This window comes from Diospyros lotus, chromosome 6 (genome assembly GCF_014633365.1).
Source record: "Diospyros lotus cultivar Yz01 chromosome 6, ASM1463336v1, whole genome shotgun sequence".
NCBI lineage: Eukaryota > Viridiplantae > Streptophyta > Magnoliopsida > Ericales > Ebenaceae > Diospyros > Diospyros lotus.
Genome location: NC_068343.1, coordinates 21,316,823 through 21,342,575, shown reverse-complemented (window position 1 = coordinate 21,342,575; position 25,753 = coordinate 21,316,823). Strand labels below are relative to the sequence as shown.

The window sequence follows — 25,753 nt, the reverse complement described above, 5'->3', positions numbered from 1 at the left end:
GACTGTGCCTACTGTTATGGCCAGGTTGATGGCCCAAGAGTGGCTGCTGATTGAGGCTTTTAACCTAATGACGGTAAGTGTAGTGCCGAAGGGATCTTCTGTCCTAGTAGCTAGCCTGACGATTTGGCTGGATCTGGAGATCGAGATACGTGAGGCTAGTGGAAGTGACCAACGTATACGTCTATGGGTAGATGAGCGAGCCCAGCCCAAGAGTTCGGATTTTGAGATGCGAAATGGCATTCTCAGGTTTCGGGGTAGAGTGTACGTGCCAAACCTTCGGGAGTTGAGGTAGAAAATTTTGGATAAAGCCCACAGAGCTAAGTATACCGTGCACCCAGGAGCCACGAAGATGTATCGAGATATTCGAGAAATCTACTGGTGGCCTGGGATGAAGGCCAGTGTGGCTAGGAGGGTGGCACAATGTGATATATGCCAAAATGTAAAGATTGAGCACCAGAAACCTACAGGATTGATGAGACCTTTGGAAGTTCCCGAGTGAAAATGGGAACATATCACAATGGATTTCGTGATAGGATTTCCAAATAGTCGAAAGGGCTATGATGCCATTTGGGTGGTGGTAGACAGATTGACAAAGTCAGCGCATTTCCTGCCTACGAGGATGGATTAACCAGCACGAAAATTTGCAGAGCAATACGTGAAGGAAATCGTACGACTCCATGGTGCGCCGGTAAGTATAGTTTCAAATCGGGACTCGAGATTCACCTCGAGATTTTGGGAGAGTTTGCAGGAATGCATGAGGACCCAGCTAAAATTGAGTACAGCTGATCACCCCCAGACTGATTGGCAATCAGAGAGAACAATTCAAACTCTCGAAGATATGTTGAGATCTTGTGCCCTTGATTTTGGAGGAAATTGGGAGGAGCATTTTCCATTGGTAGAATTCACGTACAACAATAGTCACCACGGCAACATCGGGATGGCTCCTTATGAGGCTTTGTATGGAAGAAAGTGTCGATCGCCTATCCGTTGGACTGAAGTAGGGGAATGACAGATGTTGGGGCTCGAGCTTGTGCAACAGACTACCGATAAGATTCAAATAATCCAAGAGAGGATTCAAGCTGCACAAAGCCGACAAAAATCTTACGCAGATCAAAGAAGAAGGGATCTAGAGTTCGAGGTAGGGAATCTAGTGTATCTCAAGGTGTCACCCCACCATTTGGTAACGCGTGGAAGCGATAAAGGAAAGGTGAAGCCAAGGTATATAAGACCATATCCGATTGTTGAAAGAGTTGAACCTTTGGCTTATCGATTGGAGCTTCCGCCTAGCTTGACCGGGATTCATAATGTGTTCCACGTCTCCCAACTTCGAAGGCATGTGCCAAATCCAACCCTTGGAGTTCCGGTAGAGACAATTGAGCTAAGGAATGACTTGACCTACCCGAAGTCACCTGGAGCAATTTTAGATCGCCAAACTCAAGTGTTGCGAAATAAAGAGATCTCGTTAGTAAAGGTTCAGTGGGGAAAACACTCGGATGACAAGGCAACGTGGGAACTTGAGGAAACAATTAGGAAGAAATATCCTCATCTATTCGAGGAAATGGAAATAGAGTAGGGAATTTTTATATTTTCTTCCAGAAATTGTATTCCAAAATGCAATAATTATTTAACCTTTAATAATTTTGAGTATATTTCAAATTTCGTGGACGAAATTCTTTTAAGTGGGGGAGAATATAATACCCCATATTTTCTTGAAGATGCCACGTATTTAAGTGAGTTTAAAATACCAAAAAATATATTTGAAATGGCAACGAGTGACCAAATCAGTCGCAGGGAGTGCCCTAGATCTTAGATACCTAAGGATAAAGGTATATTTTTTACGAGCGTCTCGACGCGAGATTTATGATGCTGAAAGAAATCAAATCAGAGACGATTTTTGGTTAAGCTAAGTTGTAGCCTAAAATAGCCGAATGATGGTAAGGGGCTTCGGGAAATCGTACATATCGAGTAATTTTGAGTTGTTAATTTTGAGATTTTAAGTATCTCGATAAATTTGATGTTTGAGGGTGTAATTGTAATTAAAGAATTATCCAAACGAAATAAGGATAAAATTAAGAGCTTATGTGGTAAAATATTAAAGTTGAGGATTTGAAATAAGGGCCAAAATATCATTTGGAAGAAGTTAGAGAATTAGCTTGGATTTCAAAAGTTAAATCCATTCTAGTTTTGGATTTCAAAAGCCATTCAAATATATCTTTGAGTCTTTGGAGTCCATGGCTTAGATTGTGACTAGTGGCATAATGTGATTGGTTGAAGAAATCTATAAAAAGACACCATGGGTGGTTCTCAAATCATTCCAAGCAAATTTGAGAGTTGAGTCACTCTAAGAGAAGGAGCTTTCTCTAGAGAGAGAGAAGAAAGTTTAGCAATAAGGCGGGAAGGAATCGAAGGAGAAGTCGGGGAGAACGAGCCTCGTCAGAATTACGACCCTTCGCCGGAATTCGCCAAAATCAGTCAGAAAAAAATTAAGGTAAGTCCCTTTTTTTTTATAATCATGTATAGGGGGAAGAGATTGTTGTGTAGGTTCAAACGGGGGTCAAATCGGAGTTAAAATAAGGAAGTTATGGCCGAAATACCAAACCGACGCAATGTTGTCAGAAATCTGGTAGCAACGCGTGAGATACATGTGCCAGAAGTGGCTGCGCGTGAAGGCACGTGAGCCACCTTCCTAGGGCGCGTGAAAGTGCGTGAGGGGTCCATTTTCCTTCAAATTTTCCAGTTATGCCCCTACTTTAATATCCTTCAACCCTATGTAAAAATATTTGAGGTTAGGTTTACCAAAAACGCGTGTTTTCTACAGAAACCTAGGCCGTTTGCTGTGAAATTATACTGTCTAAGAGATAAACAAACAAGGTGAGACTCCTATACTCCAAATCCTATTTTTTTATTCTCTTATGAGAGAATTCTATTACATTAGATGTGTTTTGTGAAGTTTTTATACATAAACTCTTATTATTCTCTTACGCGAAATCATGTTGCATGTATGAAATGTATTTATCTGAAAAATATATGCTATTGGCTTTTTAACTGTCGCATTTATAAAATTCGTGTGGCCATACTACTGTACCTATTTGTTGTTGGCCAAGGGCAAAGTCAGATATCCCCCGAGAGGCGTTATGCGTGCGCCATCGAGAAAGCTCTCGTGGGGAAGACCGTGAGTCTAAGGAACAACGAATATGGTGCTTGCATGAGTTCTATGAGGTCGGGCCAAAGTGACATGGTTAGGGACCTCCTGAGAGGCGCTATGCGTGCGCCATTGAGAAAGCTCTCGTTGGAGGAGGCTGACGTGTTCATGAGGCACTTCAGAGTAGTTCTCCTTATCTTCTCATACATTTTATACCTGCTCATGCATCGATATAAACTGTTTTTGGAGTTTCTCATTAGAAGATTCATCTTCTAATTGGACTATGTTCCTGGAATATTCAAACGTTCCAGGTTCGACCAGCGGCTCTAAAGGAAAGGAGGTAGCTGAAGAAATTAGCTTAAATTACTGTCTGTAGCATGATTAGCATATTTTTGTTTATGTGCGAACCTATATAATTTTGTATATGTTTAAGATGTTCAGTTATCACTTGATGATGTCCATGTAATTTTATGATAAATAAAGTATTATGGTTGTGAACCATATCAGGTTCAATCTAGTTTCCGCATTTGAAATTTTAACACATATCTTAGCTATTCGATTGTTGGGTTTGTTAAGTTGAGAAGGTGAAAATTAGGGTTTTTAGGATATTGTGTAATGTATGGCAATGATTGTGATATGAACAATTTTTATATTCCTAAAATCCTAAGTTACAACACGCTCAAGAAATTTGGGGTATTACACTTATCTCTAAAGTCATTTATGAGGATTTTCTTGAATCTCCCAAATGCCCCTAATAAAAAGGTTTCAAGAATTACACTTTGGCCTAAACTTTTGGGTAATTGCACTTTGACCCTTTTCAACATGGTTCCCGAACTAATTTTTAATTGCATTTTAGTCCCTGAAGAATGGGTTAATTACGCTAATACCCCTGATTTTTAGGTAAATTACACTTTTACCCGAACCTCAAAATTTACGATTTTGCCTCTGGCTTAGAAATTAAATTTTTATCTCCAAACATCCACAATCCCTTAAAACATCATATTTTCTCAAGTATTTGAATCTAAAAATCTCGAGTATTACATCCTTACAATCATTCGATTTTTCAAGCTAAAATTAGTCGTAAATCATGTATCAAGACACTTGTCACTGACATATATTTTTCCTTAGATATTTACATTCTAGGGTACTCTATTCCATCGATTCGATAATTACTTAACTAAATTCTCAAACTGATTTTCAGTTCCTTAAACTTATTTGACACTTTGCAACATGGGATATTACAATATCTTTGACACGGGCATGCAAATGGGGGTTTGGTGTCCCTCTTATTTTGTTTACATAAGGCAAATGTTATATTCTCAATACAAATAACATAACATTCTTGTGATAATAAATTAATTTTAATTTAAAAATATACCGTCTTTAAAAACTACCATACAATCATATAATGAAATTTTTTTGACTTGTTAGATGTTTTTAGGTTCTTGCGCATAATTACACTTCTATATTTTGTGTTATCAACATTGAAGTAATGATTATGTTTGATTTTTGGTTGTAGTTAGTACAACTAAAAAAATGTTAGATTTTAGCTACATCAATATTGTCTAATTGATTTGTCCAACTGCTATGTATAATTAACTGAAATATCTTGTAATATTTTTAATTATGCTAGCAATTCTATTTAAGTTCTTTTGTTATTGAATTAATTTAGAATTTATTAAGCATACAAATGGAAAATGAAAATGAAATGTGCAAGTGCCATTGAAATATAATTTGGTAGCATTTCAAATGTGACATTGAAATGTAAATGTGGTGACATTTATTTATTTTAATATATGGCATTTGCCACAATTATAATTTTCTTGTATCACTTTTGAAATTTTTAATTTTTATTTGTAGCATTTGCATATATTGTAATGCGAGGCATTTGAAATGTCACAGTTAGAATTTTCTTGTGCCACTTCTAAATTTAGGTTATATTATTTGTGACATTTGGAAGGGTCAAAATTGTCATTTCCACTTGCATTTAAAGTGTTAGAAAAACTATTAGTTATAAAGTATTAATGTCATTTGTAAGTGCCACTAAAATGCTACAAATTGCTTTGCCAACGTGCATATTCGAGTCCTTTGTAAAAAAGTACAACTAACTCTTTTTAAATAACATTTTTGTGTAACGAAAAATGTAGGGATAAAATGGTCATTAGCATATTCATTATAAAGGAGATATGTGCTATTTTTTAAAATATAGGAGTAGTCAGTGTAATTTAGATATAAATTTTTAAAATAATCTCTAAAATTGTGTTGTATTAACATCTCCTTTCCGTGTGTTAATATATACTATGTGACCGTTGTACTAGCGGGGTACTCGTGTGCGTGCATGTGTATAGCTTTACTTTAGTTGTTTTATTTCTTGTGTATGCATGCCAGGGTAATTCCCGTCTTGTGTTTCATTCTTTTCCCTTCTTTAAGCGCTCCCGTTCTGGTAGTCCGAGTGGTTGGGATATCCGGGCTGGAGTGTTTACATAACATTTCAGATCCAAACCCTTCTAGAGACTCTCATCTGGAGACACGTACTCGAAGCCTCACATAACATACTTTCATACTTCATTTTGCAGCATGATACTATCTAACTTTAGCATTGAAGGGCTCATGCAAGAGAGTTCCCTGTGTGCCATTTACTGTGTTTGTGCTACAGACTCATTTGGAGACCCTAAAACATTGTACCTCCTGAAAACTCACAACTTTCCCGAAGCTAGGTCATCCAAAGACTAGCCATCCAAAGACCCAAGTCTTAGGGAAAGAAGTTTCTCGAAGACCTATCCTCCCCTTAGGCATCCAAACTTGGGGTATCCTTTTAGCTCTCCGGGACAACAGATCGAGCTTGGCCCTAAGAATCCAACTTTCCTGGACAGCGGATTGAGCCATCCTTTAGCCAGACACATGCTAGCACCCCTTGCTAGCACAAAGATTTTGGGAAAGCTTACAAGAATGCATGGAGACATGATTGAAACTTAGTACAGCCTAACACCTACAAATCGATGGGCAATCAGAAAGGACTATTCAAACACTCAAGGATATGTTAAGATCATGTGCCCTAGATTTTGAAGGAAATTGGGAAGAACACATGTCGTTGGTAGAATTTGCGTATAATAACAGTTACCACATCAATATTAGGATGGCACCTTACAAAACTCTATATGGAAAGAAGTGTCGATCACCTATCTGTTGGATTGAAGTAGGAGAAAGACATATATTAGGACTCAAATTCATGCAACAAACCACGAAAAAGATACGATTAATTCATGAAAAGATTCAAGCGGCGTAGAGTCGATAAAAATCATATACAGATAAGAGAATATGAGATTTGGAATTTGAGGTAGGGGATCATGTGTGTCTAAAAGTGTCGCCTCAACATTTGGCGATGTAAGGGGGAAAGAAGGGTAAATTAAAACCACGGTATATAGGACCTTATCCGATCATAGGACGAATTGGACCTCTAGCTTATCGTCTGGAACTTCCACTCAGCTTGTCCAACATTTACGATGTCTTCCATGTGTCTCAACTTTAGAAACATATACCCAATCCAACACATGAAATTTGGGTTGAGACAATCGCGCTGAAAGATAATTTGACCTATTAGGAATCACCCGAATGAATCCTAAATTGTCGAGATCAAGTCCTGAGAAATAAGGTAATTCCCTTAGTAAAGAATCAGTGGAGAAATCACACAAAAGAATAAGTAACTTGAGAGCTCGAGGATACTATTAAGAAGAAATATCCCCAGCTGTTCGGAGAAATGGAAGTAGAATAGAAAATTTTTACAACTCTTCTAGGAATTGTACTAAAGATCCTTGTGAATAAAGATATATTTTAAACAATATGACTAGATTTTACGAAAATTGGGAGTATTAGGCCAAGAAAAATTTCAAGGACAATTTATTTAAGGAGGAGTAGATGTAATAACTAAAAATTTTTTGTGTACTCAAGTGTAATTATTATTGGGACAAAAGTGTAATTTTTTAAAGTTTTAGGACTGAAGTATAATTTTTGAAACTTAAGGACTTGAGGACAAAGGGAGTGAAAAAGGGCAAGAGTTGAGGGCTCAAAGTGCAAATAGTAGTGTGAACACTTCAAACAGTCGATAGCCGCACAATGGCCGCCAGCAACATATGTTAAATCAACATATGGGGAGAAAGCTAGGCCATCAAGGCCTAGGAGAAGATGATCGGCGCAAAGAAGTGATTGGATTGGCCAAAAAATTGGCCAAAAATAGGTGGGTTATGGTCAAGATTTTTCACCAAGTTTTAACTAAGAAATTCAAGCATTCGGGAAAAAATTAGGGGAAAATGATAGAAGTCTTTTGTTATCCAAGTGAGAGAGTGAATTTTTTGAGAGTTTGAGGGATTTTGGTGTTGGTTTGAAGGGGTTTCAAAGCTTCGCCAAAAAATAGAAAGACTCGTCGAAGATGCACTGTAATTAACGAATTTGGGGGTGTTGGCTAAATTTTTGAGCCACCAGTGAACCCATCGTGTTCAAAAGGAAGAATAGAGTAAGAGGGACGAAGAAAATAAGGGATTCGAGGTAAACCAGTGGCTGGCTAGCGAAAGAAAGATTGGAGAATATGATCAGCTTCAGAAGAGTGGGAAACACGTGCAAGACGCGTGAGGTAAGAAAAATAAGGGGAAAAAAGAAAAATAGAGAAAAAATGGAAAAATTTATTAAAAAATTCTAAAAAAATAGGAAATTAAATTTATTAATTTTTTCTAAAATGTGGTCAGGAAAAATATCAAGGCATAAGTCTCAAGGTAGGGGACAAATTTTGAAGAAGTTTAAACAGCTAGAAAAAGATTATTGGTTTTTTTTCAAAAATTTATACGTGATATGTTTTGCTTAAATTGAGCATATTTTTGTGAGGGATTCGCCAAAATCTATGTGCAACTTGCCATACATATGCATGATTATTATATGTTGTCTTGGTATTTGTGATATTGCATTAGATATTAAATTATTAACAAATCGATAATTGTGTCATCTATATTGACTATGGTGGGATGAGATGTTGCCCTAGCAGCGAGATCTACATTTTCCCCAAGTGAGTTTTGCCAAAATGACTATAGAAGTATCCCATGCCGTGTGTGTTCTCCAAGGTTACTGTCGATGGTTTTGTGCTGGGGCTAGAATGCTAACGAAAGTTCCTCTAACGTGTTGATTCATTCATGTCCATGCATCATACATTTATGAAAATTATTTTAAACTCTCACGTAGAAGATTCATCTTCTAATTTAGACTTTGTTCCTAGAATATTCAACGTTGTAGGTGGGATGAGCAATAGAAAGGGAAATGAGGTTGCCGAAACATGATTCAATTGTATTTCTGTCCTACACCCATAACAGAATGAGTCATGAGATTTCTCATGATATTATGCATGTTATTATATGCTGATTTGTTTTATGGATATTGTAATTTTATGGTTATTGAGAACAATATTATATGGTTTGAATTCATTTGCGATTATAATATCCCATCAGGTTTCGATTATATTTCCGCAAGTATTTAATTTACCATTCCTTAACTTATCATTTGAAATGCTAAATATATATATATATATATTAGGGGATTTAAAATATGGCATGTTAGGGGTTTTGAAAAGGTTATAGAAAAAAAAATTCTGAAATAGTGGCATGTCTTGGGAGAGGAGGTCATTACATAGGAGATCTTTTAAATGTATCTTTTTTTTTAATTATAAAATTGTAAATGGATAGGTTGGAGATGTGATAGTGTTGAAAACTATTGTTCGACGATAAGAAACTATTACTATTAGTGTTCTATGAAGTGTGGATAGTTTAAATGAAATGCAAGGAGAATAATTAGTTCTTGACTTTTGAGAAATGCATGCTTGAGTAGCTATTAAGCATAATGCTATTGGAGTGCTAATTGGTATATATCTTTGATGTGGGCATGCAAAGGGGGGTTTGTCGTCCTCTCATTTTGCTTGTATCAGATAAATGTTATATTTTCGATGCGGATAACATAACATTTTTGTGATAATAAATTAATTTTAATTTAAAAATATACTGTCTTTAAACACTACCATACAATCATATAGCGAAAAAAATTTGACTTGTTAGATTTTTTTAGGTTCTCGCACATAATTACACTTCTATATTTTGTGTTGTTAACATTGAAGTAATGATTATGTTTGATTTTTGGATGTAGCTAGTACAACTAAAAAAATGTTAGATTTTAGCTACATCAATATTGTCTAATTGATTTGTCCAACTGCTATGTATAATTAACCAAAATATCTTGTAATATTTTTAATTATGCTAGCGATTCTATTTAAGTTCTTTTGTTATTGAATTAATTTAGAATTTATTAAGCATACAAATGGAAAATGAAAATGAAATGTGCAAGTGCCATTGAAATATAATTTGGTAGCATTTCAAATGTGACATTGAAATGTAAATGTGGTGACATTTATTTATTTTAATATATGGCATTTGCCACAATTATAATTTTCTTGTATCACTTTTGAAATTTTTAATTTTTATTTGTAGCATTTGCATATATTGTAATGCGAGGCATTTGAAATGTCACAGTTAGAATTTTCTTGTGCCACTTCTAAATTTAGGTTATATTATTTGTGACATTTGGAAGGGTCAAAATTGTCATTTCCACTTGCATTTAAAGTGTTAGAAAAACTATTAGTTATAAAGTATTAGTTATAAAGGAGGAGCCAGTCCGGATTATCCAGAAGTAAGATTTTCAGGTTCTCAATTTGAGGACAACCCTTTACATGGAAATTGGGTTGTTCCTGGTGTAGAAAATTATGCAATTGAGGCAACGCGACCCGAAGTGTTGATTCCTTACCAGGGTGATATTTTTTACCAAGGCGCATTATTTAAAAGTAAAAAAGAATTGATTTTGGCATTTGAAAAATATTGTGTTGATGTGAAAATAGACTATCGAATCAGACGTTCATGCACGGTTCGATTTGAGGCTGGTTGCAAAGATGTGAATTGCAAGTTTTTGCTTCGTGCAAGATGCAGACCTGGTTGTACGTTTTGGCATGTGGTGAAGTTTATGCCGGGTCACACATGTAGTCCGGACATCTACGATTCACATTTTCGGAGTGTGAAGGCGATTGTCATCGGGAGTTTGTTCTCACAACGAGTGGCAATTAGTGAATATACACCTGGAATGCTAATGGGAGAGCTGTTTGAGCAGCATGGTGTACAGATCATGTACACTAAAGCTTTGAGGTCTTTACAACATGCAAAGAGACTTGCTTATGGCAATGCAGATGAGTCATTTCAGCAGCTACCCTTATATTTTCACATGTTGAAAGAAACAAATCCCGGCACTATCACGGCAATAGAGACAGATGAAAATAATTGTTTCTTGTATTCATTTTTTGCTCTTGGAGCTTCACTTCAGGGTTTTCGATCTTACATAAGACCGGTTGTTGCTGTTGATGCCACCCATTTGAAAGGTAAATATAAAGGCGTGATTTTTGTTGCCACTTGTAAAGATGGAGAGGAGATGATTTATCCCATCGCTTTTGGATTTGGGGATGGTGAGTCTGACAGATCATGGATTTGGTTTTTAAGAAAATTGAGAGAAGCTATTAGCGTGCCGGAGGATTTGGTAATTGTATCCGATCGACACCAAAGCATTGCGAACGCGATGAGCCTTGTTTTCCCTCATATCCCACATGTATTTTATTTCTTCCACCTTAAGCAAAACCTAAAGAAACGATGTAGACAACGAAAGGATGTGATGGAGACATTCTACCGTGCAGCATACAGCTACACCCAAGTAGAGTGTGATACACACTTGACAGAAATTCAATTGATGCATCCTCAAGCGCATCTAACATTAGTGGAAGCAGGAATGGAAAGGTGGTCGCGTGCATATTGTTCGAGAAAAAGATATTCCATGATGACCACCAATATTGCCGAGTCTCTCAATAAATGCATGATGAAAGCACGTCGGTTGCCTATAACGAGTGCACATGAATTTTTGAGACATATGCTTCAAAAATGGTTTAGCGACAGACGTGCTACTGCTGACAGGATTGTAACTGAGATTACCTCCGCTGCATTGGCACATATCAACTTTACCCATAGCAAAACATTAGATCGAGGATGTAGTGTAGTTCCTATAATACACGAAAACAAGTTCCTCGTGAAACATGCAAAGGAAGGCGATGGGATCGTTAACATTGATGCAAAAACATACAGTTGTCGTAAATGGGATATTGATCAATTACCGTGTCTTCATGCGGTTGCTGCTGGCAGGTATCATGGTTTGACTTTATTGTTCTTATTACATTCATTGTTTAATGTGATATATTAACACTCTATCTTGCTTTGTTTATCGTACGTGACAGTTTTATGCGGGTGCACTATAATTCGTTTTGTCATCCATATTACACTGCAAGCTGGGTCAAAAAAGCATATGAACTTCCCATCAATCCGGTCCCTAACAAGTCCGCTTGGGTTATTGCTGCACATGTTAGAAGGGTGGTTGTACACCCACCCGTACAAAGAAGACAACCGGGTAGACCAAGAGAGGGTCGGATTCCTTCTAGTGGGGAAGCTCGTCGAAGGAAAAAATGTAGAAAATGCGGTGCACAAGGGCACAACCGTCTATCTTGCCCTAATGAATGGTCTTTTTCCATTGGAGAGTCGAGCACAACCGCTACTACTATAGAATCAAGAGATGCTGCCGTGGCCACTGCAAGAGCAAATCGAAAATGCAGCATTTGCAAAGAGGCTGGACATACTCGTCGTCGGTGCCCTATACAGTTGAGCAATCAAGGTGATGATAATTTTGACAATTATCTAAACAATCAATAGAGATGAACTCATTCAGGAATGATAATGTCGTCACTTATGTTAATTGTTAGATTGTTTGAAGAATAATGTGATTCCTTACTTGCATTTATAGTGTGAATGGATTTATTACTGACCATATCCTTCATATATCAGCAATGCTCAAAAATCACTTCCACAAGAGAAAAAGGATCACCAAAAGGCTTCTTCTAAGATATCATCAATCAAAACTAGTTTTTGTCATTCTCCACCAGAAATGAATGTTGTGTTTTACATTATTATTTGAATTCAAAATATTTTAGCAATTGTAATCTTTCGGTTTCCTTAATTTAAACTTGTAATTGATGATTGAAATGTGGTTGTTTGTTGATGGAGAGAGAGACTGAGTCTCTAATGTAGGTTGAATGGCCTGAAAACAAAGGAGATTCTGCCAAAATTTTCTAAAATTCAGTGATTTACTTGTTTTCAAACTATTGGGAAACTAGGAAAAAACACCAATACAAAAAAAAAAAAAAAAAAAAAAAAAACCTATCGGGCTTCGTGCGCCTACAAAGCCCGATAGGGCATCATCAAAGCCCGATAGGCTATTTCTTCCCCTTTTTAAAAAAAAAAAAATTCAATTATTTTTTAGGTTCAATTACCACTAAAATGAGCTCTTCTAAGGTTTTTCGTGTTAATTAAACACAAAATGCACATCAAACAACTCTATACATCACATTGGAACTAAGGTGGAATGGATGGATGATTAAGTGTTCCTCCTTCTATCTATCAAGTGTTGTTTAAATTGGACCAAAGAGATCTTAGCATATTCTATAAATTAAAATTTGGAATAATGAGTAAGTGATTTACTTGTTTTCAAACTATTCTAGAAAAAAACACCACTACAAAAAAAAAAAAAAAACCTATCGAGCTTCGTGCGCCTACAAAGCCCGATAGGGCATCATCAAAGCCCGATAGGCTATTTCTTCCCCTTTTTTTTTAATTTTTCAATTATTTTTTAGGTTCAATTACCACTAAAATGAGCTCTTCTAAGGTTTTTCGTGTTAATTAAATAAATTAGCCTATCGGGTTTCGTGGCCCTACATTTTATCGTTATTTACATTTAGTTAATCAAATTTTTAAAAAATTTCGGCAGAATCTCCCCTGTTTTTTTACAATAAACCTGCATTAAAGAAGTCTCCCTGTCCAACAACAAACTACCTCCACAACCACTTATCTCACCAACAACACAAAAACACATATCATCAAGAAAAATAGCCACATCCTAAGTATACACTAACTACTTCTATCTAGTTCAAATCACACCACTTTACAAAAGAATACATTGATATATCTATACAACAGTGTTATGTTTATACAAAAAAATTCCTATTTGCCTACGAAGGGTATGAATATCCGGAGTTGGTTGCATCTGCCACTGATCCTCATTTGCGTCAAGATGTCATGGGCGTATTTTAAAATAAGGCACCTATAACTATCCCTGTATTAGACATAATAATCAATTGAAAAATAATCATATTGAAAAATTCAATTGACTCTATAATAAGATTTTAATTAATTAATTTACCTGTCCTGTTGTTGAGGCACCTTCTGAGGATCAATACTCTCCACCTCCCATTCACTATCTGAAGTGGCAGTTTCGATTGCTTGGGAGTAATATGCACTGCTCTTCAGCATAATAGGTAGAAGGCTTGCCAATGGTTGTACAGATTCTACTCGGATCGTCCGGCTATCTTTGTTAGTGGCGTTGGAGTCATATATCACAACTTTTCTATCCTTCAAACAAATCTTGACCAGAAACCAATGATAATTCATGTAATTACACGAGACCAAAGCCTGCATTTTTAAAGATGTGTTAGTCATACGGAAATAAATACATCAATGATAACATTATTAACACGTACGTAGTCGACCGTCCACCAAGGAAGATTTTCGTCAATGCTCCCATCAACGAAACGTGCCCACTCTTTCGGGACAGTCCCCGTAGAAGGCACGAAAACTGTCCTAGTGTCCCCGTATGTTTTTTTCCAAAAATCTGCTATAGACACCTGCAACCAAACAAAAAGAAAACAGAACAATAACCCGGTCGACACACTAAATTGAAATGCAACAAAACAAAAAATACAAGAGTAATTTAATATGCTTGGAGAGCTCATAAATAGCCCGATCGACATGATAGCATAATTCCTATCGTATCGTGGATGAGATTGTGCACGTCTTAAGCAACACATGTAACTATCAATGTGTTCCTCCCCCAACCATTCGGTTTCCTTCTTTATGCGTTGGAAGTCGACCGGGGATAGATTGAGCACGTAACCAATGTCACGACTACAATAACCAAGAATTAGAATTTCTAAAGTTAATAACGTATTGTTGTTGTAAATAGAAAAATAATACAAGTTACTTACCAAATATCTTCTTTAGAGGTTATGAACTCAATGTAGCCTTTAGGGGGGTTAAGACCATCATCCCCAACTTCATCCCCCACTTGGTCAGGAACTGATGACACTGCCTCCAGGTCTGCCTCATTCGCTAGGACATCTTTCTTTCTCTTCTTCGGTCGGATCAGATCAGTGTAAGGAGATTTTAAAAACTGCGATGGTTGTTTCTCTCGCATAGTACGTTTGCTGACTCGAACCATTTCATCTTTTAACTGTACGATATGTGATTCCATATAAATAACTAGTTATTACAACATGCATTTTTAAAACGATATGTAAAACGTATAAATAAAAGTGAATTAAGAACTTACCACAGATGTAGATGTCTGGCCCTGGAAATCGTGATGATCAAGATCTATCTGATCAGCACCCAAGTGCTGCTCATCGCCATCGTCATTGTGAGATGGGGAATCCTCAATAGACGGGACACATAAATGAGTGGATAGTGTTGTAATCTGTTCTCTCATTTGACCCATTTCCTTATCAAATTGTGTCCTCATCTGACTGATTTCTTGTTGCATCCATGTCCTCAACTGATAGATTTCCTGTTGCATCCATGGCCTCAACTGGTAGATTTCCCCATCTATCCTCCGCAGCGTTTCCAACGTTAGATCAAGCCTCTCGGTTAACTACAAAAGGCAAAAAAAAAAAAAAATTAAAAAACTTACTACAAACAATTACAAAAAATAAAAAATAAAAAACATTATTATAATAAATATACCCCATCCTCATACTGTGCGTGATGCGGACTGTGCTGCCCAAATCTTGGCCTCCTCTCTTCATGTACAACCTCTTCCTCTCTCTCATCATCTCTATGTATCCTACCCCCCTCCTCCTCATGCACACCCTCCCTACCTCTACCCTCCTCCTCCTCATGCCGGCCCTCTCTACCTCCACCCTCCTCCTCCTCATGCCCTCCCTCCCTACCTCTACCCTCCTCCTCCTCATCCCTGCCCTGCCTACCTCCACTCTCCTCCTCCTCATGCCCTCCCTCCCTACCTCTACCCTCCTCCTCCTTATCCCTGTCCTGCCTACTTCCACCCTCCTCCTCCTCCTCATGCCCGCCTTCCCTATCTCCACCCTCCCTACCTTTACCCTCATCATCTTCCTCATCCCCGCCCTGCCTACTTCCACCCCCCTCATCCTCCCCCTCCTCCTCCCCACTCCCTATTTTGTAGACATCAACTCCAACTGAGTGTCGAGGGTTGTATGACCTCCAAAAATCAGTCTCTCGCTCAGCATCGGTGGGATCTAGTGTCGTAAACGATCCTCATGCCTACAAAATTGTATTTTTTAGATAGATATTACATAAATAAAAAGAAATGACACATTCTAGATCACATTTACACTTACATTCATCAAACATTCCTCGTAATTTTTTATTTTTGGCCTTTTATTACACAACCATTTCCTGCACCTAGGAATGGTGACTGATTCGGGTAATCTGACGGCCCATTTATTTTCAATATATGGGAATGTCTCGATCAACCACCACTGTAAAAAGAGCAAAAAAAATTATAATAAAAAAAATATAAAATAAAATAAATTAAACAAACGTTAGTAAATTCAAATTATATACAATGTATAATGTAATACAATACAAAGAGACCTATTAGTGATTGTACCTGAAATGCCCACACAAAACCATAAAGGTTGATTTTCTTCTCAACCTCACTAGTCAGCTTCTCCTTCTTTGTGGGCAAACGAATGTAATGTAGACTTTGACTATAGATGTACGTCCCCCAAGGGAACGCCTCAAATGCATGTAAATCCTCGACCAGAGTCCACATGAAATCCTCAACATATGCGCGCTCATCATGACCCAACAATAGTATATTGATCATAACGATGTAAATTAGTTTCAGGACATCCTCTGTTCCCAAGTCATTTCTTGTAAGTTGTAGTTTTATGTTGTGCCCAGACACAAATCGCTCTCGTGGAAATAGGCGTGCCCGTAAACTATTTGCCTCACACGGTCCTGCTTTAATGATTTCTTTATCAATGCGGCCAAACCGAAGTCCACTAATAAGGATGAACTCCTGTCTCCCATACCTATATGGTGCGCCGCCAATCTCAAACCACATTTCATCGTGGCGGGCACCAATAAGTGTTACCTCCCTAACCAGAACTTAAAGTAGCAGTTGTGGTGCAGTCATCATTTGTGATAGAGGCATCTGCAAGAAGTGACCTAATGGGCCCTGCACGAATCTATCCAACAATGCATACTGGTTGAGAGTCTCACGAACTACCACGAGATGCTTGATCCCACAATGAGTAGTGAGTCGCGTTCCCTGCGGTATTACTCGGTGAGTGTGAACATAAGTAAATTCTCTAGTCTGTGGATAAGCCATCTGCAGGAAAAAGAAAAAAAAAACAAAACATAAAAAATTAAAATAAATTAACAAAGAATCAAATAAAGAATTTGAAAAAAGTTAAAACTAATATATGAAAAAAAAATAATAAACTAAAACATACGTAAACCAATCATTGATGCCGTTAGTTTTATTAATTATTTATGGAGATCCTTTTTTGGAATTAGCAAAATAAATTCAAATATTTGTATGATAAGACAAAGAAATTAAAACTTGGAATTAGATTTTTTTCCCGTTATTTTCCTATATTTGTATGACACTTTTTCTTTTGTATTCAAACTTGTATTTGTATTTATTTATTTTTGTATTCTAACATGTATTTTAAATTATTATTTTTTTTCTATTTTTCTTCTGTATTTGTATAATTCTTACAAGTTATTTGTACTTGTATGAATTATAAGTTATCTGTATTTTATTCAATTAATATTTTTTTTTAATTTTCTTCTGAATGTTAAATTTTTGAGATATATGGCCCTATCGGGCCATATCCGAGCCTTATCGGGCCATATTCGGCCCTATCGGGCGGCTTGGATATGGCCCGATCGGGCCATATCAGAGCCCTATCGGGCCATATTCGGCCTTATCGGGCGGCTCGGCTCGGATATGGCCCGATCGGGCCATATCAGAGCCCTATCGGGCCTTATCTCCGAGCCTTATCGGGCCATTTTGCCCGATTAGGCCCGATAGGGCTCGAAGAGATCCCTATCGGGACATATCTCCAAGCCCTATCGGGCTCTGCTCGACGATATGGCCCGATAGGGATCGGCCTATCGGGCACTATATGGCCCGATATAGGGCTCGGTCGAGCCCTATCGGGCTTATAATTGAAAATGGCCCGATAGGGCTCAAAGCCGAGCCCTATCGGGCCTAATTGAAAAAGGCTTGTTAGGGCTCAAAGACGAGCCCTATCGGGCCTTGTCCCGATAGGGCTTAGGGCGAAAGCCACCGTCTTCCTCGTAGAAGACGGTGGCGGCGCCCGATGTCGGCCGTGTTGCCCGACGTCGGGAGTGACGCCCCGACGAAGCCCGACGGTGGGCTTCGTCGCAGACAACCAAGCCCGATGTCGGGCTTCGTCGCCCTTGTCGGGCGAGATGCCCCAACGAAGCCCGACAGTGGGGCTTGGTTGTTTGCGACGAAGCCCACCGTCGGGCTTCGTCGCGAACGAAGCCTACTGTCGGGCTTTGTTCGAGACGAAGCCCGATGACCAGTCTTCGTTGCTGGCAACACAAGCGAACTGACGACTATGTCCACCAGCCCCAGCGTCAACAAATCTTCACCAAAATCACACAAAAAAGCATACCTTGTTCAGCGATGATGAGATCGACGTCGTTGGTAACGATGGCGGTCGGTCATGGCGGCGGTAACGGCAGCTGTCAAGCGGCAGTCAGGCGGCTGTAGTGAGAGAGAGGTCAACTGGTTGTAGTTGTGAGGGTTGGGTACGGTAAGGGTATTCTAGTATATTCCGAGTTTTGTGGGTTTAAAATTGTGAGGATATTTTGGTATTTTACTTTTTTTAATTTTTTTTATTTTTTAAACAGAATTATGGTCAAATCTGGTCAAGTGACTATATGATGCTATTAGTTTGTTTAAAATGTTAAAAAGGTTTTTTTTCAGAAATGTGACTAAAAAGGAACTTTGTATTTGAGGGGTTGTTATTTTTTATAATTTCCACTTATTATATTACTAGCGTTAAACCCATGTGATAGACGGAAGGTGTAATCACAATAAATTTAAAAATTAAATTTTAATTAGTATTAAAAAAATTTATATATTAGTCTTGAAAATGCAATATCTTAAATCTTAATTAGTATTGAAAAACTATACATTAGTCTTGCATTAAATTAAAAGTAGTGATTGATTAATTATTAAAGTAAAATTATTTATTATATTATATATTTATTTATAAGTTATAATTATAAATATAAATTAAAATTCCTAAACATGAAGAAAGATGAATTTTTCAATGCTAATTAAAAATTCACTTGAAATTTTTAATTTATAATCTTGAAATTTAATATCTGCAGTTACAATAAAATTTTGAAAAATGAATTTTGATTTATTTTTCTTTCACTATGTGATATGTTAAATCTTAATTAACATCTAAAAACCCATACATTAATATTTATTTTTTAATAATTGAGAAATTAATCAAAAATATTCAAATATATATTTATTTTAATTCATTGAGAAATTATATATCTATACATAACTTAATTAATAATTGAAATTATATATTCAAATTTCTTATTAATAATATTTATTTAATTGATAATGAAAATTTCTAAGATACTTTATAGTAGATCTCCAATTTTGAAATAATAAGTACAAATATAAATTTTTTTTATTTTATATAAATGAACAATTTTGTATGACTTAATTAATAATTTAAGTTGTCTATTCATATTTTCTTCAGAAATAATATTTATTTTTGATTGATTGAGGGATTAATTGAGGAATTAATCAAAAATAATATTATAAATAATTTTAATTAATAATATTTATCAAAAATAATATTTATTTTTAATTAATTGATGAGAAGAATAATTGAGTTTAAAATTAAGTTATAAATAAATATTATAAATAGTATTGGAAACTCATGCTTAATTTTTTACTTTAATTATTAATTATTACTATCTTTACTTTAATGTAAGTTTTGGAGGTAAAAAATACTTTGGTAGACTATTGGAGGAAAAAAATATTTTGCAAACTATTTAATAACTAAATATTTATATACACATAATAATGTATTGAAAAATCTATGCTTAGAAGTTAACTAACTAAATATTTAAACAGGTGGGTAAATAATATACTCGTTATAAATGGATTTTAATAATTTTTCAGCAAGGACGCCAAAAAAATCATGAAAAATCAATATAAAAGTGATTTTCTGGGTGCATCTTGTGTAATTTCTTGATACGTATCTATTTTTGTAGATTAAAAATTACTTACGTGCACATGTATATTCAATTATTTAATTGTGTTCACAACAAATTATTTACTAACTAAATATTTAAAATACACACAATAATGCATTGAAAAACCCAGGATTAGTATTGAAAAACTCATATATTAAAAAATTTATTATTAATTTTATAGTAATTATTAATTACTGTTACTTTTAGTAATAATAATTTAATTATTATTAATACAAGTTTTGAGAAAAACTTCTTTTGTAGACTATCCTACTTTATTATGTATATATTTAATATACACATAATAATGTATTGAAAAATTCATGGTTAGCATTGAAAAACTCATGTATTGAAAAATTTATTATTAATTTTACAATAATTATTAATTATTGCTACTTTTAGTAATTAATATAAATTTTGAAAGAATTTTTTTTTTTTTTTGCAGACTATCTTACTTTTGTATATATAAAGATTTCTGATAACAGGAATATAAATTAAAATCATAATTTTTTGTGATCAAGTTTATTTGACTATTTTAAATAATTTTGTTGTGAAATTCTTATTTATTATATTATATTTATTTATAAATTTTATAAATATAAATTAAAACTCATAAATGTGGGAAAGCATGAGTTTTTTCATACATAAATTTTTCAATACTAATTAAAAATTCTTTTGATGTTTTTAATTTTTAATCTTAAAATTTAATTTCTACAATAATAACAAAACTTTAAAAACATGGATAGTTTTAAAAATTTGATACCTTAAATATTAATTAGTATTGAAAAACCTAACTATTTGACTATTTTAAATAATTTTTTATGAATATGTTAAGACATTACATTTTCAAGACTGTAATATAATAAATAATTTTATCATAATTATAAAAGTAAAATTAATAATTAATTAATCATTATCTTTGATTTAATCTAAGTTTTGGAAAGAAAAAAATTTAGTATACTATATTTATTTATAAATAAATATTATAAAATTTATAATATATCCATTCCTTTGTTATATTCATTCGTTTGTTATTTTTTATTTATTATATTATATTTATTAATAAATTTTATAAATATAAATTAAAACTCATAAATGTGAAGAATCATGAATTTTTTAATATTAATTAATTTTTTTTAAAATTTTTAATTTTTACTCTTGAAATTTAATTTTTGCATAACAAAATTTTGAAAATATGAATTTTAATTTCTTTTATGGCCTTAAAAATGTAATACCTTGAATATTAATTAAAATTAAATATTTAACTACCTTAAATAATTTTTTCTGTAAATTTTAGAGAATTTTTTTTTTTTTATAAACTATCCTCCTTTTATATGTATATATAAAGATTTATTAATATTGTTATTTTGACTTTGAAAATAAAGATGATAGATCTAACTGAAATTTTTTGTGGATGAGTTTTAAAGAAGTCACGCTTCACCTTACCCAACAACCAGACTAAGACCTTACGCGTGTCTACACATGAGAGGATCTTGGGATTACCACCCTGAGAGGATCTTGGACATGGGACCACTAGACTAAGACCTTACCATTTGTGTCACCCAACTAAGCAACTTTGATTGATGTGACACATTACATCTAAACAAATTCTTGTCTCGTTTGACAAATTCTTTATTCATTCTTACAAATAACGTTTTTCGATTATTAAAAATAAATATTCAATTTGACAGATATAATATTAAAAAAATTCACTATTAGGACATCTTCGTTGGAGTAAGTTTTGGGAATCAAAACTTAATCAAATATAATTAAAAATATTGTTTAATCATATTTCTTCTCTTATTTATAATTTAAACTCTAATAAAAGTGGATTTAAAAACCCGGATAAATTTTTCAAACCCTTTACTTCATATTTTTGAGTAAAAAAAGTCTACTCACCTTACCCAAAAACAGATTAACGCCATCTCTGCCCCCATGAATATAGCACGGATAGTTCATAAGGTAAAAGATTGTACTTAAGGATGCAGGTTCGAGTCATGACAGTCGCAGTGTAGGAGTTTGATTCTTTTGCGGGGATGGCTCCTTGTGGGCACTATACACTGTGCCTCCTACCTTGGGGGCCGCCGTATACCGTGATTAACCATTTTCACGTGCGTAGAGCCGTGTGTGAGAGGCCCTTAAGGTGAGAGATTTCACCTTTATGTACCCAAGATTAAGGCCATCTCCAATCTACTTCTCTATCCCACATTTTATTTTATTATAAATAAATTACTATTTATTTTTAACTTATCTCGAAAGCTGTGCGCCCAACCCACATTTTCTATTCTCCTCTCTATTTCATTTATTTTACTTTATTTATAATTTTAATATATACACAAAATCAATAATTAAATACACAAATTAATAACTAAATATACAAAATAATCAGATATACATAAAATAAAATTAATAGTTAATTAAATACATAAAATAATTAAAAAATAATTAAATATATACATACACAAAATCAATAATTAAATATATAAATTTTTTTTCCAAACATTTGCATAAAAATTCCCCAAACAATTTATGATCCTTGTTCAAATATACACAATCAATCTAGTCCTCGTTCAGTTTGGAGAAGTCGAAGAAGATGACCTATTCCTTGTCGCAGACACTAGATTTGGTTGTCGCAACCGTCGCCGTCGATACCCTCTATTGCTGTTGTTACTTGCTGCATCAAAAACTACTGTTATCTCTCGTCGATAGTTGACACCGCTGTTGCTCCTCACCGCCGACGTTAATAGCTGCTGTTGCTCCTCTTCACCGCCACCGTCATCACTTGTTGTCGGTGTCTTCTTCAAATTTTAGTAACAAAGAGTCATTAGAGAAATTGAGGAGCAAATTTTCACTCCCCAAACTGTATAGAGCCATTTGAAACTCCATTAAAATTTAAAGAGAAAATTGCTCGATAAGAAGCCCCTTAGAGATGATTTTCAAGAATTTTCCCCACAAATTTTGGTTTAGTGAGAATTTGGTCCCTACGTTAAACATGGCCTAAGAACTTAAACGTGAACATAGTACTAGACCAAGACCTTATCATACGTGTCACACAACCAAAGGACTTTGACTGTTGGGACACATTCCATCCAAATGTGACCAATCATACGTGTCACACAACCAAACAACTTTGATTGTTGTGACACATTACATCCAAATGTGACCAAATGCAAAATAATGTGATGCATGCCAATGTCAACACTAAGGAAAAGTTTGAAAGAAGTTAAGCTCGCAATGCTTCGAACTATGAAGCAATATATATATTTGAATATTGTCAAAGTGTATGATAATTTAGTTTAGTAATAGATTAAAAGATGGTAGGATAAACATTTTAAATTCTAGTTTTCTATTAACACCTAACGAGATATATATTATTTAGGTTTTGTATGATATTATATTATTATCTTTTGACTCAATCTGCAATATGTCTAACCCAATGAATGGAGCTACCGAAACACGATTCGATCTAATCTCAAAATATTTCTTAAATAGCCAACTGTTTCCTTAGAAAAAAAAAATCATATATCTTGAGATAAGATGTATAAATATAATTAAAATAATTTAATTATTTAAAAAAATAACAAATTCTCGAAAGCATTGAGAGTGAGTTCCACCTACCGCAAGGAGTGTGATAGTCAAAAAAATTAGGTCCCCATTGGATGAAGACATCAATGAAAAGACTCTTTATTTTGACGAATAATTAAATCATATATAGTGTTTGTTGGAGTTTATAGAAAAAAAAAAAATGAGACATGCTATTTAACTATAACATTAATTAAAATCCATTATCTATATTAAGTAACTGACAGGGTACCTTAAATCTGACATTTGAAATCAGATGGGCTAATGGGGTAAATCTAACATTGCTTCTTGGAGTGTTTATTTTATTTTTGTAATGTAAAAAATTTGACGATTTTTTTATTATAAATAATTTTTTGTTTAAATTATTTTATTTTTTTAAAAAACTCACGATCTATCTTAACATATTTACTGACTTGAGTTTCAAAAGATTCATCGATGAATGAGATCTTGTGGTCTTTCCATTTGCAGGGAGAGATAATTTAGAAAGTGCTCAAATTTAAAGATTACCAAAGTAACCTATGAGAATTACTTAAAAGAACACGGGCAAATTATGAATTGGATGATCATTGACCGTCTAACCCTCATTGTATAATAAAATATACAAGTTATTAACAATCTAACAGAATATACAACTTTAAGTATAGATGATTAACAAATTATAAATCATATAATTGACTCAAAACACAAGATGTGTTACTATTATTTATCCCACAAAATTATAGTTTTTTCTCACAAAATTTGACAAAAATATCATGCAAAAATAGTAGGAGGAGCACTAGGCTCTAACCGTATGTCACTTGAAGAATGATCCTGGTGTTGCAGAGCCAATCATCATTTTCCGTCTCATATGAAGTACCTGTAAAAAGGGATAGGGATTCGTTCTCTTGTGATCACTCCGATACTCAAATCAGTTCACAGGGTTATGAAAACTAGAATATTTAGTAGAAGCTGGAAAAGAAAGATCCCCCACATATCCTTGTTGTTTGAATTTATAAGGTGATTCCCTCCTCTTGTTAAGATAAGACATCTTCTTTTGAATTAGAGATCTCCTCAACGCGTTATAGGAATTTTTGTTGGACTTTCCTTTGCTGGTGAACTAAAAAATTGCCTTTTGAACTTTTGAGATAAGGATTTTGTCCATTACAGAGCCATGGTTTTCGATGGAATGGATATGGTGATTGGTTTTTGAGAGGCTCGAGATAATCTCCGCCCCCATGAACTTCAGAGTGATGGTTGAGATCAAAGATGCCAGGAAATCCTCGTTAAGCAAATGTTAGGATTGTCAGTCATTTTATTGGGATGGGTTTGTCATGTGTCTATCCCGAATTTAGGTTAAATGACGACTTTGGATTGATTTTCTAACAAATACATGTCTTTGTGTATCATTAGCTGATTTGCAAGGGGATTGGGATAATTATAAGCTCAAGGGTATTTCTCTCATCGAATTCGATGGCTCATATGCAATGATTTGAATGAGAAAACTCACTAGAACCATAACAAAAATGAATTTTTATTAGAATAGAAATATTTTTATATATTTTATAATATTTGTGTCAAAATTAAAAAGTGTTTTTACTCGATAATAAAATTTATTTTTGGATTATAAAACAAAAATACGAGTTTAACGCTTCTACATTGAGACTAAAGTAAAAGGTCAAAAAATAAAGTTAATTTTTACCAAAATCATCCTAATTAACATTTAAAATTATAACAAATAACTTCAATTACATTTACTCTTTGTTTTAACTTTGTAGAGATGACATTTAATAACATTTACAAGTCAATAATATTGGGGCTGCGTGACGAGACAATGACGAATCTTATGTCTTAAATAAATATATGAATATCTTAATACTTGTTATAATATTCTCTATTAAGATCTTATATTATATATTATATAAATTATTAATAAAAATATTAAACTTAAACATTCAAATAACATTTCACAAAAATACAATTGGAGTGATGATGTCTAAATTGAATTGGACCGATTGATATTGACCAGTAGTTTGGAAATTCTTGTAGGCAGGACATTGACATGTCATTTTTTATTGTTTTAATATTTTTTAATTATTAAAATTTAATTATTAAGTAAAGTTGTAGAAGGGTCTTTCATTTTTAAAAGATTTAAGGTGACCCACATTGTCACTTTTGTCTTTCTAAATAATATTATATTATTTATTAAAATTTTGTAATATGAAAAATTCACTATTAGAACATCTTCGCGGGAACAAGTTAATTAAATATAATTAAAAATATTTTGTTAACCATATTTCTTCTCTTATTTATAATTTAAACTCTAACAAAAGTGGATTTGAAAAACCCGATAAATTTTTCAAACCCTTTACTTCATATTTTTGAGTAAAAAAGTCTAGTCACCTTACCCAACAACCAAACTAATAATTTACACGTGTCTATGCATGGAGGATCTTGAACATAGGACAATTAGAGCAAGAACTTACCATATGTGTCACCCAACCAAACGCAACTTTGATCGATGTGACCC

General features: G+C 34.3%; 2 protein-coding genes across 2 annotated transcripts in view; both read left to right on the top strand.

Moving 5' to 3' along the window:
• The window catches only part of LOC127804388 (uncharacterized), a 30,191-nt gene extending 19,266 nt beyond the window's left edge, over nt 1-10,925 (top strand). The window contains exons 2-3 of the mRNA XM_052341249.1: nt 10,065-10,750; nt 10,905-10,925. Coding sequence (XP_052197209.1) covers nt 10,065-10,750; nt 10,905-10,925 — 707 coding nt within the window. The remainder of the gene's footprint in view (nt 1-10,064; nt 10,751-10,904) is intronic.
• A 116-nt stretch (nt 10,926-11,041) lies between these two features.
• On the top strand, nt 11,042-11,964 carry LOC127804387 (uncharacterized). The gene is made up of 2 exons (XM_052341248.1): nt 11,042-11,403; nt 11,496-11,964. Exons 1-2 carry the CDS (start codon nt 11,042-11,044, stop codon nt 11,962-11,964), a joined length of 831 nt encoding a protein of 276 aa, XP_052197208.1.
• The last annotated feature ends 13,789 nt before the right edge of the window (nt 11,965-25,753 follow it).